Source organism: Nyctereutes procyonoides, unplaced genomic scaffold (assembly GCF_905146905.1).
Source record: "Nyctereutes procyonoides isolate TBG_1078 unplaced genomic scaffold, NYPRO_anot_genome, whole genome shotgun sequence".
Taxonomy (NCBI): domain Eukaryota; kingdom Metazoa; phylum Chordata; class Mammalia; order Carnivora; family Canidae; genus Nyctereutes; species Nyctereutes procyonoides.
The window spans coordinates 3704973-3721409 of NW_026575023.1; the positions used below are offsets into that span (position 1 = coordinate 3704973).

At 35.5% G+C, this 16437-nt stretch overlaps 1 protein-coding gene across 6 annotated transcripts in view; it reads left to right on the plus strand.

Moving 5' to 3' along the window:
• YTHDC1 (YTH N6-methyladenosine RNA binding protein C1) overlaps positions 1–7503 on the plus strand; it is a 39333-nt gene extending 31830 nt beyond the window's left edge. For 3 of the 6 annotated variants that reach the window (XM_055342516.1, XM_055342546.1, XM_055342523.1), the window contains 6 exons: positions 659–741; positions 2041–2077; positions 2150–2213; positions 2320–2382; positions 3886–4020; positions 6493–7503. In XM_055342516.1, coding sequence (XP_055198491.1) covers positions 659–741; positions 2041–2077; positions 2150–2213; positions 2320–2382; positions 3886–4020; positions 6493–6717 — 607 coding nt within the window. In that variant the 3' untranslated portion in view covers positions 6718–7503. The remainder of the gene's footprint in view (positions 1–658; positions 742–2040; positions 2078–2149; positions 2214–2319; positions 2383–3885; positions 4021–6492) is intronic. The other 3 variants (XM_055342532.1, XM_055342537.1, XM_055342553.1) reach the window with 1 other exon arrangement.
• The last annotated feature ends 8934 nt before the right edge of the window (positions 7504–16437 follow it).

Genomic DNA, 16437 nt, shown 5'->3' on the forward strand with positions numbered 1-16437 from the left:
CATTGTCTCTAGAAAAAAATTCCCTTAATTCCTAAATGTTATTAACTATAGAAATTAGTTTTTCCAAATATTAAGATTTTCAAAACTTTCCTGTAAAATCACTTCTAATAAGTATCAAATTTTCTGTATGATCATGTGAAAAGCTTAATTTTGTGCAAAACAAAAAGAACTAAGAAATTCTTAATTTTGTTTAGAGTTCTTCTAAAATGGTATTAAGTTTGAATATATAGATTTTAGAGTTACCTGTTGTGTAATGATGATAGTTTTTTTAAATTTATTTTTCATCTGAATGGAGATTTTGAGAAAATGTTCTGTTAAACTGGAAATTACATTAATTTGAGGGCGGCTCATTTACTTTTGTTTAGAATACTGAAATTTGATTTATATATTTTGAGCAGACTACTTTTTCCAAGTTTTTCATTATAGTATGAGGATTGTAGAGAATATCTATTTCCAGCAATACATTCAACGATTGATTCACAATAATTAGAGGAAGTAAAATTTAGAAATTTTAAGATTTGTTTACCAGAAATTAGGATGTTATTTTAAAGGAAATAATGGGCTATTCTTTCTACGTACTTCTGTCAGAAACTCTTGCATTGCTGTTTGTTCTCCCAGCAGTTTTTGGTTTAATTTCTAATGTGTCTAATTTGTGTAGGCGTCGACCAGAAGATTATGATATTCATAACAGCAGAAAGAAACCAAGGATTGACTATGCCCCTGAGTTTCACCAGAGACCAGGTTAATATTTTATAATCCTGCAGATATTTGACTTAAAATTATGAAACAGCAACAACAACACAAAACCATTTTATTGTAATCCTGTATTTCTAAAAGTGAGAAAACTTTAGGACAGGACTACTTAAACATAAGAAATTATCAATAGTTGTCACTTAAATTCTACTTTGTGAAGGTTATCTAATCTATTTTAGTGTGACTTATTATCATAATTCGTTAATTACCCAGGGTTGCTAATTTATAATTATTTCACAAATGGAAACTGCACAAATGTTTCAAGATTAAAAGTGGTTAGGGAAAGCAGTAATTTTACACTTTATTATGCTTATTTTTCCTAATATGCTTAGTATCTTAAGAGATGCATAGTTTTAATTGGAAACTGAAATTATACCATATTTTTCTAAACAAAAAAAAATCTTTAACATGTTTTTAGAGGGAATGAGAAATATTTTGGTTTGTAATTTACATAGCAGCTTTTCAGTTAGTGTTTCCTCTAATCAGAATTTAAAAAGGCAAACTAAGAGAAGATAATACTTAAAACCGTATTATAAAATTTAGGTAATTTGAAAATTGGTGTTAGCATAACAGCATTTTTACCTAACAAGTGGCTTGATAAACAAAACCTCATTCTTCAGAGTGGGATATTCCAGAGAGTAACATGGCCACGCAGATGTTTTACATTTTAATTTGCTGAGTCCTTTATTAAAGAAGGGGAGAAATAATATTTTTCTTTCTTTCTTTCTTTCTTTCTTTCTTTCTTTCTTTCTTTCTTTCTTTCTTTCTTTCTTTTGAGAAAGAATATTTCTTTTTTCACTATGGCTCTTTCACTTAATGTATAAGCTTCGTTTTTGTGACTTTTGCAATTTTGTTTTCCTCCCCCTTAAGTTTGCATTTTTTAAAACTATCTGGTTGACTTAGCAAAGCTTGTGTATACCTAAGATGGACGGTAAACATTTGTTTTAAGGAAGTCCTGTTACAGTGTCCTCAAGATAATTCCTCTGCCCTTACTTTCCTTATGGTGCAGAATGAAGAAATTTTCTATCTAGCGAGAATTGGGGTATGGATTTAGAAGATTCATATGAAAACCTCTCTAGCAGTTTATAATTCTGTGATATCAGTAAGTTACTTAGTTACTTCCTAGATTATCATGTAATCTGAGAAGAAAATGAAAATGGAATAATACAATAATAGCATCACTATATTTCATGGGAAGAATTGAAATGAGTGGTAAGGAAGGCTTAATTGTAATGCCATAATAAAAAATATAAATTTGATTTACTAAAATGCTTGATGTTTGAACAGGGTATTTAAAGGATCCTCGATACCAGGAAGTAGACAGGTAAGTTGGGTTCACTCTTGCTTAGTTTTAAATTACATTCTTGGAACTAGTTTATGAATTACCTGAATTTAGTTTCACAAATCTTATTCCCAACAGACGATTTTCAGGAGTTCGCCGAGATGTGTTTTTAAATGGGGTAAGTATTTCATTTTATATATCTAATGTTCACAAAACCAGGATCTGATTTATTTTATAGTGCTGGGTTGGATTTTTATTATTGACAGTAATATTTTTCATTTTAGTCCTACAATGATTATGTGAGGGAGTTTCATAACATGGGACCACCACCACCTTGGCAAGGAATGGTTTGTATTCTTTTTTTTTTTTTTTTTTTTTTGCAAATTACTTAATTTCATTCACAGTTTCATTTATTTATTTTGAATGCTTATTTAGAATGTGATTGTTAAGTTACCCATTAAGAGACCTAAAATAAATATCTTCAGTGATAAATAGTTGGAGGCTTTTTTTTTTTAAAAAAAATGACTAATGAATAATTTGATTTGTGTTAATACAAGCTTGATAAGTGTTATGGTTTATTGTAGTGGCTAGTGTTGCAAACTGACTGAATTCAAATGCCTTCCCTTTTCTGCAAATTCCCTTTTCTTCCCTTGGGCAAGTTTCATATGTTCCTTAGTTTTCCTTATCTATAAAACTTGGTATTTGTCCATTTTTTGGCCCATCAAATTAGTATTTAGCACTCATTCTGTGCAAGGTGCTCTGCTTTACACTGGGTTGGTGAATTAAACTGGCATTGTGCTTATCTTTGTATGGTTTGAAATATAATGAATATCAATGTTTACCTCATGCCGAGTGTTGAGAAGATAATTTACAAAATACATGTAAAGTTTAGCATAGTGCTTGATCCCAGTGCTTATTAGTAAATTCTTTCTATAAAATAAGATTAAATCCTGCACATAACTTTTTCCCATATATAATTTTTAATTTTTTTCTTTCTGTAAGAAAGCTGAATTTTATTCTTAGAGTATCTTTTAAGGTTTTGAGGATAGCTGAAGCATTAATTCCTGAGAAATAAAGAACTTGGATGTTTAAGTAGTTCTTACTGTGTTTATCTTTTTTTTTTTTTAAATGCTGCCTGTAATGTGGTCTCTTCATCTGACTTATTTCACTTAAGGTACTGTATATAGATAGATGAATTATAAGATTACTTTCCTTTTCTGTGAAAGTTTTAAAATGCCAAAATATTATCTTGGTGCCAACTAACTTGGTGCCAATCAAAGTAACCTTTGATTTGCTTTTACTTATTTTATAATGGCATTTAAAAATTAATTAGGTCCTGGAGGGTAGATGTTTACATAGTGGTCAAGATTGATTCTAGAGGCAGGATACTGATGATGTACTCAGCTCCACCTTTTTACTAGCAGTCTGATTTTAAGCAAATTGCTTAACCAGTTGGTGGCTCCGTTTTCTTTTATGCAACCTAGGAATAACAGTACCAATCTCATTGGGTTGATGTGAGGAATAAGATGTGGAAAGATCTTACTTAGGACAGTGCCTGGCTCATTGTAAGCACTGTGTGAGGGTTCATTGTGTTCTGTTATTTAAATGATATGGTCTGAAAGCGTAAGCATGTTAAATCCTAAAGGATGTATAATTAATTCAACACACATATATTTTCAACAAGTACGTTAGGAAGGTTTTTGAAGAACCTTAATGCCATCAAAGTAAATGGATAGTACAGATTATTAAATTATTTATTTGGGATAGGTAGTTTGGGTAGGGGAATTCTAAGAACAGTTTATTTACAAGGTAATTCGATAGATGTTTATGGAAGTGGTTTTCTTTTTTAGGCTCCTTATCCTGGAATGGAACAACCTCCACACCATCCTTACTATCAGCACCATGCTCCACCTCCTCAAGCTCATCCCCCTTACTCAGGACATCACCCAGTACCACATGAAGCAAGATACAGAGATAAACGAGTAGTAAGTGCACGAGAAGGCTCAAGTGTGAGGGAACTACTTTGAATTCTGTAGATAATAACTATAGGGATACCAGAGTATGTTGAGTGGTAGACTGTTTCATATTCATAGTGCATACTGTTTTGAAGTAATTTACAACTTGTTTTTATTAGAAATGGCTAATCCCTTTGGATTATTTAAATAGGCTGTATTTCCACTGATCAAACAGATGTATACATTGAGGCAACTCCTACATATAACTCGTAGGTAATATCCTAGAGATAAAGTATACTAGGATATTTTATTTCTGTATAGGGGTCTTCAATTAATAACTAATTATTATTGCAAATAGATATTTCTAAGATTTCTGTATATTTTGACTCAGTTTTCATAGGATAGATGGTATGTAGTAAATTAACAGGTCATCTCTAGTCTCATTTACTTATTATTTCTCTTCCAAATTTTGTCAGTTCACCTCCTGTATCTGATTCTTAAGATGATGCTAACAAACGATAAACATGTTACTAAGGAAGGCAGATGGATGGTTGTCATTTAGTAATTATTGGTTCTAATAATTTGATATGGGGATCCCTGGGTGGCTCAGTGATTGAATGTCTGCCTTTGGCCCAGGGCATGATCCTGGAGTCCTGGCATCAAGTCCCACATCGGGCTCCCTGCATGGAGTCTGCTTCTCTCTGCCTGTGTCTTTGCCTCTCTCTTTTTGTGTTTCTCATGAATAAGTAGTCTTTTAAAAAATAATAATTTGATATGGTTGATTTGAAAAGCTTTTTTGATCACTTCAAAACAGGATGAATGAAAGGCAATCTCTAGTTTGAGATTTCTGGGTTTTCATTATACTAGTTGGGTGTGTGTTCATTAAATAAATGATTGATGTTCATTTTTTCCCCCTTAATAGTACTTTGTTTTTTAAACTGAAATTGTCTCCTTGTACTTGTTATTACAGTTCCTTTGTGTGTAAATTTGATAGTCTTAGAAAAGTAGTTTGTTGTTAAAAATAGGATGTACAGTTTGGACACCTGTGCGCCCCCGCCCTTGAGGTGATGAGTTTTTTTTTTTAATCTTCCCACTTAGTTGAAGAGCATGCATATTTGAGAGGGCCAGTCAGAGCAGCCTAGCCTATCTTTGAAATACTTTTATGTTATTTATTTTCTTATTCTCATAAAGATATTAATTCAAAACCAAATCATATTAGGTTCTTTAATAGTGAAACAATTTGAGAATCCTAAGAGGCTTTTTTTCATTCACACAGGAAGACATACACAGCCTATGTATGATGAAATCTTAGTTGGCTAGATGGGTTGTATTTTTATTTTTATTTTTTTAAGATTTTATTTATCCATTCATGAGAGACACACACAGAGAGGCAGAGACACAGGCAGAGGGAGAAGCAGGCTCCACGCAGGAAGCCCGATGCGGGACTCGATCCTGGGACTCCAGGATCACATCCTGGGCTGAAGGCAGGCGCCAAACTGCTTAGCCACCCAGGGATCCCCAATGAGTTGTATTTTAAAAAATGCTTTATATAGATGATTACATTATTTTCAAAATAGGAATTCTTTGTAAGAGTCTTTTACTAAAGGGTATTTGTCTTTTTTGTGTAAATTTTTGGTTAGTATATATATTTTATGCTAATATTCATGTATTCATTGTGTGTGAGAGGTAAGGTGGCATTGTGTTTTTGAACCTTATATTCTGAATATTTAAGATGACTTTTGAAAAAATACCAAGGTCAGTAAGTAAAGATGAGAACTAAGAGTAAAAAGCTAGAGCAGAGCTCAAGCTTAGAAGTAGTCACTAGAATTTGTACCTCACTTGGACAGTTGTTCATCTTACCTTCTCTTGTCTTCCTCAGCCTTTTATGTATTATCAGCCTTTTATGTATTATGAGATCTATGTGGAGTAGATCTATGTGGAGAATCTTACTAGAGTACTTATTTTCTTAAAATTCTATTGTATTTCATAAGTTGTTTGTCATTAACAGTGGTTTAGTTTGAAAGAAAATCTGTAATGTAAGAATTCCTGATTTTACCATAAGAGGGCAGACTGGGTTCGGGTTAGTTTGTAGAATCAAAGAAGGAAAGAAAAAAAGGGTTCAGTTGTAGAAAAAACACTGATGATACTTAGCATAGTTGGTATAAGGCTTGTATCCATGATGGTTGATGATCAATGATCATCACTAGGTTGATTACTTTGACCTAAATCTTATTAAAAAGATTGGTTGGAAAAATCACTGAAGTTATATAGGAAACTGCATGAAGTAAGTTTCAATAAGATTTAAATACTCTGTTGTGGGTGTCTAGTTAGTAAGACATCAAGGTCTTTTTTCTAAGCAGTGTCAAAATTGCATTTGCAAATTAATGCATTAGTGCCTTTTTGTAGATTTTTTTTCTTTACCGTACAGTAATTCATAATATAGGGACTCATAAGTTCCATTTGACTTTTGACATAGCTAACCCATTTCTTAACCTTTTCTAGCATGATTATGACATGAGGGTGGATGATTTCCTTCGTCGCACACAAGCTGTTGTCAGTGGTCGGAGAAGTAGACCTCGTGAAAGAGATCGAGAGCGAGAGCGAGACCGCCCTAGAGATAACAGAAGAGACAGAGAACGAGATAGAGGACGTGATAGAGAAAGAGAAAGAGAGCGATTATGTGACCGGGACAGAGACCGAGGGGAGAGAGGTCGATATAGAAGATAATGCGCTTTTGGAAGCACTGATTGTTTAAAGATAAAAAAAAAAATCCTGTATTTTTTTTCTTTTTTGTGTGTGTTTACAAGTAGTAAATTTATTTTCAGCGGTCTACTTAAAGTTCATTGTGTAGAAGGGTTTATTATATCCCTCTTTGTTCCAAGCATGCAGTATAATAAGAACTGGAAAAACTCAGATCCTCCAAAAATACACAGTTAACAATTTGAGTTGACACTTTTATTGGAGCAGAGTGGAACAGTCCAAGAATGTAGATATTGATTCATTCTCCATAAATGTTCATCTACTTATAATGTGTTTATCCTAGAGTTATTTTTTGTTTGTTTTCTTTCTTTTGGATCTTGATTGATGACTGCCATGATACTTTGCTTTGATGTGTTTCTAAATGTAGTTGCACATGGTTCAGTAAAAATAATGCTGCTATCAAGTATGCAAATATTGAAGTATGATGGTTTGACAGTATGGCAGTGTTGTAGCAGCCTCTTTGTTTCTCCCTTTTCCTCTTTTTTTAATCTTAAAAAGTCACTTTTTATTTTTCTTCAGTCTTCAATGATGAGAGCAATATTAAGAAGACATTGCTATCTAATTTTTAATCTTTTTAAATAAAAAATTCCTATGTTCAGTAGCATGGTTAATGCTTTCGTTTAGCTTTCCCCTCCAAACTGTATACATTGGCTTGGAATGTTCACAACTTGCGTGTGTGGCAGCAGAAAATAATTCCCATATTCTACATTGCTACTGTTTTGTATAAAATAAATTGGTAAAGATTGACACTTACCTTTTGTACTTCTTTCTTGTCTGGTTGCAAGTTTGTTTTAACCATTACTGGCATAAAATAATGCTTTGTGTTTAGGAACTGTAGGAACCCTGGTTGCTCCCCTCCCTTGCCTATTTAGCAGAAATGATTGACTTAGGCAAATTATATTAAAAGCTTAGTTCTATTCTAATATAAGAACTAATGGCACAGATGGGATTATGTTGATATTTGGTTAAGTATTCATCTGATAACAGCTTTGGATCTACTCTGGTCACAGGATTGTTTTATTTCAGGTTTTTTGTTGTTTCATCTTTGATAAGTGAATTACCTTAAAGCTGTTTTTCTATTTTACTTTATTTTTTAAAGATTTTATTTATTTATTTATTCATGAGACACACACACACACACACAGAGAGAGAGAGAGAGAGAGAGAGAGAGAGAGAGAGAGAGGCAGAGAGACAGGCCCAAGGAGAAGCAGGCTCCATGCAGAGCCCGATGCGGGACTCGATCACGGGACTCCAGGATCACACCCTGGGCCAAAGGCAGGCGCCAAACTGCTGAGCTACCCAGGGATCCCCTATTTTACTTTTAAAATGCACTTTTAAATTAACCTTTTACAGTTGTATAGTTTAAGTTAACCATCAATCCTTCCCAGTGGTAACAAGGTATATAAAATAGAGGGCCATGCTAGAATGTAGTTTATGAAAGCCTTTTTTTGCATTTCAGTTTCTTGAGTTATACCTGAAAGTTTGGCTTTTATTAGGTTGAATATTTAAACATTTGGGATATATAAATATTTGACCACTTTTTTCACATAGTGTCCTGTTTACCTATTTACATTGCACTCTGTTCCAAGTCACGATCACAATTTTACATTTAATCTCTATTGGTCTGAAAAGGACTTGAGGGAACTTAACTCTTGAAAGAAATTTGAAACTATCAGTTTACTGCTTTATATTCTCCGTGGCATTTAGAAATTTTTTTTTCCATGCATTCATAATTAGTAGTTTTACTTACGTGTTTCAAAAATAAAGCCTAAGTATTTTATTTTATTTTATTTTATTTTATTTTATTTTATTTTATTTATTTTAAATTTATTTATTTATGATAGTCACACAGAGAGAGAGAGAGAGGCAGAGACACAGGCAGAGGGAGAAGCAGGCTCCATGCACCAGGAGCCCGATATGGGATTCGATCCCGGGTCTCCAGGATCGCGCCCTGGGCCAAAGGCAGGCGCCAAACCGCTGCACCACCCAGGGATCCCTTTTTTTTTTTTTTTTTTTTTTTTAATTGATTTAGCCTAAGGATTTATTTTAAATGTGTGCAGAGTGGTAGAGAAGAAAGAACATAAAGCTGGGTGTTTTAGGAAACCTGGGTTCTAGTTGCAGCATTGCCTTTAATTAGCCTGGAAATAGTAATATAAGGGAGGTTACTTCACTGATGTTTGTATTCATCAATAAGTTACAGAAATTAATAGCTAAGGATCTTTAAACTGAAGTCTTCTGAGATGTACAAGAATCCCCAAAAATGTTATTTTAAGAAATAACCAATTATACAAAAATAGGTAATATTAAAGTCATGTCCCTGAAATAATAGTAATAAATTAGAAATCAAATTGACAGGATGTAAAGGTACTTTGTGCTGCTTCCATTACTGGCTTATTTCATTCTGTAACATCCTACTTCCTATTTTTACAGATGGAGAGGCAGAGTCAGAGAGATTAAACTTGCCCCATAGTACAAAAGTAGCAATTGATGAGCAAGTTTCCATCCATATTTTATCTAATTTGGTGTTTCTAAAGAAGTTACCTCATCTGTTTTGGAAAGAAACAACATAAATTTATAGAACATCTATTAAAACAATGGTGGTAGGTTCTATTAAGGATATTAAACATATTTTCTTCAAGCTTTCTTATTAAGGAGAGGCTTTTCCTGACGTGTCCAGTCACATAGATGTTACCCTATGCTTTGTATTTTGGGTGTTAAGCTTATTAACTCTCCATTTAATTCTAAGGAGCTAACATTTATTGATTTCTTACTAACTATTCTGTATACTTCTATTAGCTCATTTAATTTTCCCAATAACCTCTCTCTCTCTCTCTCTCTCTCTCTCTCGGATGACAAAACTGACAGGAACATAGTGTAAAAGATTGCTTTATAAATTTTTTACCCCCTGTGAAGAGGAGTCAAAATAATAGACCTGTAAAATTGAAATGTTTGATTAGTTGAAGACATGATAGTTTTTCTTACTGTAAGAGGCATGATTTCTTCCATGAACTCTATGTTAAGCCTAAAAATCTCTATCAGTAGCATACATTGTAACATGTTCAAGTCAAAAACAAGATTCAGTTATTTAAAATTTATTTATTATTTAAGAATTTATTTTATTTATTAATGATAGACATAGGCAGACACACAGGCAGAGGGAGAAGCGGGCTCCACGCTGGGAACCCGACGCAGGACTCGATCCTGGGACCCCAGGATTGTGCTCTGGGCCAAAGGCAGGCGCTAAACTGCTGAGCCACCCAGGGATCCTCCAAAATTTAGAAATCAGTCTGGAATTTTATTAGCTAGAGTAAAAGTTCAAGGGAATGAAATTGAATTCAGGTATGTCACTTCTCTTTTGGCTTTGCTTTCTCCTATAATGGCTTTATTCTTAGTTGTAGTCTATCACCACCTCCAGGCTTCCATCATCCATATACTTAACAGTGTCAGTTTTCCGCTGAATTTCTGTATCATTTCCTCAAAAGGACTGAATAGCCATGCTAGTTTCACAGAGCCAGCTCTGATAAAATGTGTGTTCAGGGAAGTGGGGTTCTTTGACCAGCAGTATGGAAAGCAAAAGAAGCAGGTGATAATATGGTCAGCTGCAGGGAAATTACATCAGAAAGCACAGTTTCCAAATCAAAGTAACAGATGTGTAATCAAACGCATGATTTCATATAGAACTAATATCTGAATGTCTGACTTTACACTCACTGAGAATATTTTGTAATAGGCATAGCTTCTTTGTGGATATTTCTTTTCATCCTGCTGTAGAATGCATTGGTCAGTCTTCTGAAGGACATAGATTCTGTTTGTCATACTGTTAAAACTATCCCAGGGGATGTTGGATGTATGGAATAAGAAGGAAATGAGAATTGTTGCCTGCGTTTCACTGACTATTCTAGAATTCCCTGACTTCAAGGTAAGGGTGACTGAAATATAAATCATTTTATCCTGATTTTTAAAATGGTTAGATAGCGTATAGAAAAAATGCCTAATCCAATTTGATATGGTTATTAAAAATGAGGTGTGACATTGGCCCAGACGTTTTTTTTGTGGGATGGGATGCAAACTTTAGACCTCAAGTTCATTGTAGGAATAGGAGGAATCTTAAAGCTTGATTTATATAAAGTCATACAAATCATCTAATTTTTTGCTTCTTCCTTGTTTCTAAATCTTCCACTTTTGTTTCCCTTTCAGTTTCTTCTTTCTGTGTGTCTCTGTGTGACATCCGAAAGACTGTTCAATCCTACTAGTGATATTCAGGGTATAACAGGTCAGTAAATGCTTGTTAGAGATATGGCTTTGAATGATAGTGAAAGGAACTTTGTTTTTAAATTATATGGTGAGAAGACAGGAAGCTGCAGTTAGCCTCTCAAAGTTTCTAAGGGACTCTAATTCTGAAATATAAGCTCAGTTTTTGGCTGATATATATCCGTTGGCAAATAACTAGTTTATAGAATGTAAAACTGCATGCTTCCCAGTTTGTAGTATGTTTCAGAAGTGGATGAGAATTATGGTACAAATTAAGACAAGTGGTTTTCATAGAACATTCTCTTCAGATGAAAGAAATGTTTTCCATCTGTTTAAAGAGTTTTTAACTGAAATCTGTGGGGATAGAATGTTAATTGAGATTAATTTTTGCTCTTATTTTTGTATTTTCAAACTTTAAGTGCACATGAAATCTATATGTACTACATAGAGATTTCCTTCTGGGGATTTTGGGTAAGGTTAAATCCTCATTTTTGTCGTGTCTTATTTCAAAATTACACACCCATGTTCTGAGTAAAGGAAACGTCATTCAAAAACGGGCTATTATACTTTATAAGTAGACATCTTTAGAACTATACATTGTAGTATAGCAGCTGTCTGTCATTGCTGCCATGAGAGCACACAGTTTTGAGAGCTTTGAGAACAGACACTACTGACTGTATTAATAAGATTTATTTATTTATTTATTTATTTATGAGTTTTAAATAATTTTAATGGGGTTACTGATTTCCTATATGGTCTTCATTCTTTTATCCAAACAGTTCTTTAACTATCACTTACATATCTGGTCCCACTATAACCCATGTCATTCAAAACTAGCTAGCCCCATCATCAGAGTAGACCTGATTGGCCTATATTAGTTTATTTCCCTAGGAACTCCTAAATCAGGGCATGGCATTTCTTTTGCCAGGGCTTGGCTTACAACTGAGCAGTTTACCATACATAGATAGGCCAGTGAAATGCCATGGGAGTTTTGAGGATTTCCGGGAAAGAGGTTTACTTGCTCTCAGGAGACATTCAGGGAAGAAATACTTTTTTACCTTGGGGAACTAAATTATGTGACTGAAGCCTGGAATTGTTAAACTATTTTGCCAGCTTCAGGAAACTGGTTTAAGATAAATCCAACAAGCAAGAAGACAAAGCCAAAATTATGTTGCATGATAGAATAGAATGGAACTTTTTTTTTCTTAATATTTGAGGAACTTTGCTTTTTCACTAGACCTTGAAACAAAGTCTAAAGTACAGTCAAGCATTTGGGAAGAGGTCATGGATCTGGATAAAATAGAGGGTGAGGGCACAGGATCAATAGGGACAAACATCATTTTAAAGTACACTTCAGCTCATCCAGAAGTCCTACAGCGATATGTTTTATAACTAGACCCATCAGATCCAAGTGTGGATGTGGAGGAAAGGTTTTCAGCACAAGGCAAATTAGGAAAAGCAAAAACTTTTTATGATGTCATTTAACCATCATAGCATTTCTGGTGGGTGCTTCAGACTTTATTGCATTTAATAAAGTCAGGCTTTGAGCTTCATTGTTTTTGTTTTATTTTAAGCCTCATTGTTTTGACTCCATAGCCAATAATCATATTTTAACATTTATTGAGGTATCATTGACATATGACATATTAGCTTCAGGTATACATGATAGTGATTTGACATTTGTATATATTGCAAAATGGTCACCACCAACAGTTACTGTCTGTCACCTTACAAAGTTTTTTTTTTTTTTCACCTTACAAAGTTAATGCAGTGTGTTGTATATATAACTATATTCCCCGTGGTATACATTGTATTCCCATGACTACTTTTATTTTTTATTTTTTATTTTTTTTTTATTTTTTAATTTTATTTATTTTTTTTTTTTTTATTTATGATAGTCACAGAGAGAGAGAGAGAGAGAGAGAGGCAGAGACATAGGCAGAGGGAGAAGCAGGCTCCATGCACCGGGAGCCTGATGTGGGATTCGATCCCGGGTCTCCAGGATCGCGCCCTGGGCCAAAGGCAGGCGCCAAACCGCTGCGCCACCCAGGGATCCCCCATGACTACTTTTATAACTGGACCGGACCTTTGTACTTAATCACCGTCACCATGCTCTCCCACCACTACCCCACTCCCCTCTAGCAACTACCAATCTGTTCTCTGTATTTGAGTCTGAGTTTTGATTTTTTTTTTGTAGATTTCACATAAATGAAATCATGTGATCTTTGTCTTTCTCTGTTAGATCTATTTGACTTAACATAATACCATCAAGGTTTCTCTGTTGTTGCAAATGATGAGATTTCATTCTTTTTATGGCTGAGTAATATTCCTGTGTGTGTGCGCACATGCATATATGTGTGTGTATCGTATCTTTACCCACTTGTCCACTGATGGAAACTTAGGTTGTTTCCATGTCTTGTCTATTATAAGTAATGCAGTGAAATGGGAGTGCATAATATATTTTTGAACTGGTGTTTTCATTTTTTGAGTAGATACTCAGTAGTGGAATTGCTAGGTTACATGGTAGCTGTATAATTTTTAAAAGAATTTTATTCATAAGAGACAGAGAGGGGGGGGGGGCAGAGACACAGGCAGAGGGAGAAGCAGGCTCCACGCAGGGAGCCTGACGGAGGACTTGATCCCGGACTTCCAGGATCACGCCCTGGGCTGAAGGTGGTGCTAAACCGCTGAGCCACATGGGCTGCCCAACTGTATAATTTTTTGAGGGACCTTCACATTGTTTTCTCCAGTGGCTGAACCAATTTACACTCCCATCAACAGTGCACAAGTTTCCTTTTTCTCCACATCATCACCAACACTTGTTATTTTTTGACTTTTTGATAATAGCCATTCTAACAGATAAGAGGTAATACCTTGTGGTTTTGATATGCATTTCTCTGGTGATTAGTGATATAAGCACTTTTTTTTTTAAAGATTTATTTATTTATGATAGAGAGGCAGAGACACAGGAGGAGGGAGAAGCAGGCTCCATGCCAGGAGCCCGACGCGGGACTCGATCCTGGGATTCCAGGACTGCGCCCTGGGCTAAAGGCAGGCGCTAAACCGCTGAGCCACCCAGGGATCCCCAATATAAGCACTTTTCATGTACCTGTTGGCCATCTGTGTGCCTTCTTTGGAGAAATGTCTATTGAGATATTTTGCCTGTTTTCTTAAAAAGATTTTATTTATATACTTGAGAGACAGCGTGAGTGGGGAGGAGGGGCAGAGGAAAGGAAGAAGCAGACTATCCACTGAGCAGGGAGCCTGATGTGGGGCTTGATCCCAGGACCCTGAGACCATACTCTGATCTGAAGGCAGATGCTTAACTGACTGAACGACCCATGTGCCTCTTTTTGCCCTATTGGATTCTTTTTTCTGCTTTTGGGTTGTTATGAATTCTTTTTTATATTGTGGTTACTAACCCTTTATCAGATAAGTGACTTGCAGATATTTTCTGCTATTCTGTAGGTTGCCTTTTCATCTTGATTTCCTTTGCTGTGCAGAGGCTCTTTACTTTGATGTAGTCCCATCTGTTTATTTTTGCCTTTGTTTTTAGAGTCCTATTTAAAAGATCGTCGCCAAGACCAATGTCAAGGAGCTTGCCACCTCTGTTTTCTTCTAGGAGTTCTGTGGTTTCAGGTCTTAAGTTTAGGTCTTTAATCCATCTTGTGTTAATTTGCATTTGATGTAAAACAGCCCAAGGTGGGGCTTGAACTCACCACTCTTGAGGTCAATACCTAATTGAAATCAAGAATCTGATGCTTACCTGACTGAGCCACCCAGGTGCCCCACCAATAGCCTACAGTTTTAATTATGATTGCATTTTAATGCAGTTTGAAATCCGGGATTGTGATGCCTCCAGCTTTGTTTCTTAAGAGATTGCCTTGACTATTCAGAGACTTGTTTCCATATAAATTTTATGATTGTTCTATTTCTGTGATAAATGCCATTGTAATTTTGGTAAGAATTGCACTGAATCTGTGTACTGCTTTGGGTAGTATGGACATTTTAACAATACTAATTCTTCCCATCTGTGAGTATAGAATATCTTTCTACTTATTTGCATCTTCCTCAGTTTCTTTCAGCAATGTCTTGTAGTGTTCAGTACACAAGCCTATCATTTCCTTGGTTAAATTTATTGCTATGTATTTTATTTTTTATGCAATTGTAATTGTGATTGTTTTTCTTAATTTCTCCCTGATAGTTCATTATTAGTGTATAGAAATGCAGATTTTTTATACTGATTTTGTAGCTTATTAACTTTACTGAATTTATTTAACAGTTCCCTGAGAGCATCTCCATAAGCCACTAGAAGTGTGCCAGACTAGAAGCTGGCCCTTCAGCCAAAGCTCCTGGAGATAGGCTCTGTCTCACAAAGAGGATGTGCTTCTGTCTGCTATCAGTGCAGTACCCTTGGGATAATAATCTTCCAAGAGCTAGCTGCCTTTCCAGTTGTTAAGTCCCAGGGAACCCAGAAATGCAAGCCCCACAGGCCTCCCAGGGCCAAGTAATCAAGAGCTTCCCTTGAGTTGCAGCCATAAAATCAGGGACACCAGCTGTAAGACCTGGGGATCAGATGAGTGTAAAAGCTTCCTTCTGGGGGGTTCTGGTTCTCTGGAGAGTGGTAGAGAGTCTGAAGGTGATGAGAGGAGAGGGGAGATAAAGTGTCAAAAGTGGCTCTCAGCAACCTCCATCCCCTGAGAGTATCCCAAAAAACTCCTGCCCCCTGGCCAGTGCTTCTAAGGTTAGCAAATGTTTCTTTCACATAGGTTTAGAGGTTTTTTTAGATGGCTGCTTCTGTGCTGGGCTCTCTGGTGGGTGAGTCAGCATGCAAACCCTTTAAGAGCTATTCTCAGTTCATTACAGTCCTTTATGAGCTTTCAGACTGTATGTTTTGGGGGTCTTAAAAGTTGGGGTATCCAATTTTGGGAAACTAAGCTATTGCTCTTCAGGAAAAAGCTTTGGGGTTGTGAGTTCCCTTCTAATTGTGGTTCAGTGCACTGGGGGTGGGGTTTATGGTGGAATTGGATCTCAGGCTCTCCTGTCTGCCTTATTAAATGTGTGACCTCTCTCATTTGCCCTATGTAAAAGAGGAAATTATTACATATGTAGCTGTAGATTCCATGTGTCTGTGGGAGGAGGCAAGTTCAGGATCTTTTCTGCATTACCGTCTTGAACTGCATTGCATACTGTCCCAACACAAATATCTAGTCTTAGAGCTTCTGTTAAAAATGGTGAGCAAATTCATATTTGCTCAGCTAAACTGCTGAGCTACCCGGGGATCCCTCATTTTACATTTTGATAGGCATTGTCAAGTCATTCTTGAGACAGTTGTACAATTTACTTAAATAGTCTCTGGGACTGGCCCCTATTCTCTTGTCAGTACTGGAATATTTAGAGCCCTTAAATTCCTGCCAGTCTTGGGGCAGCCCGGGT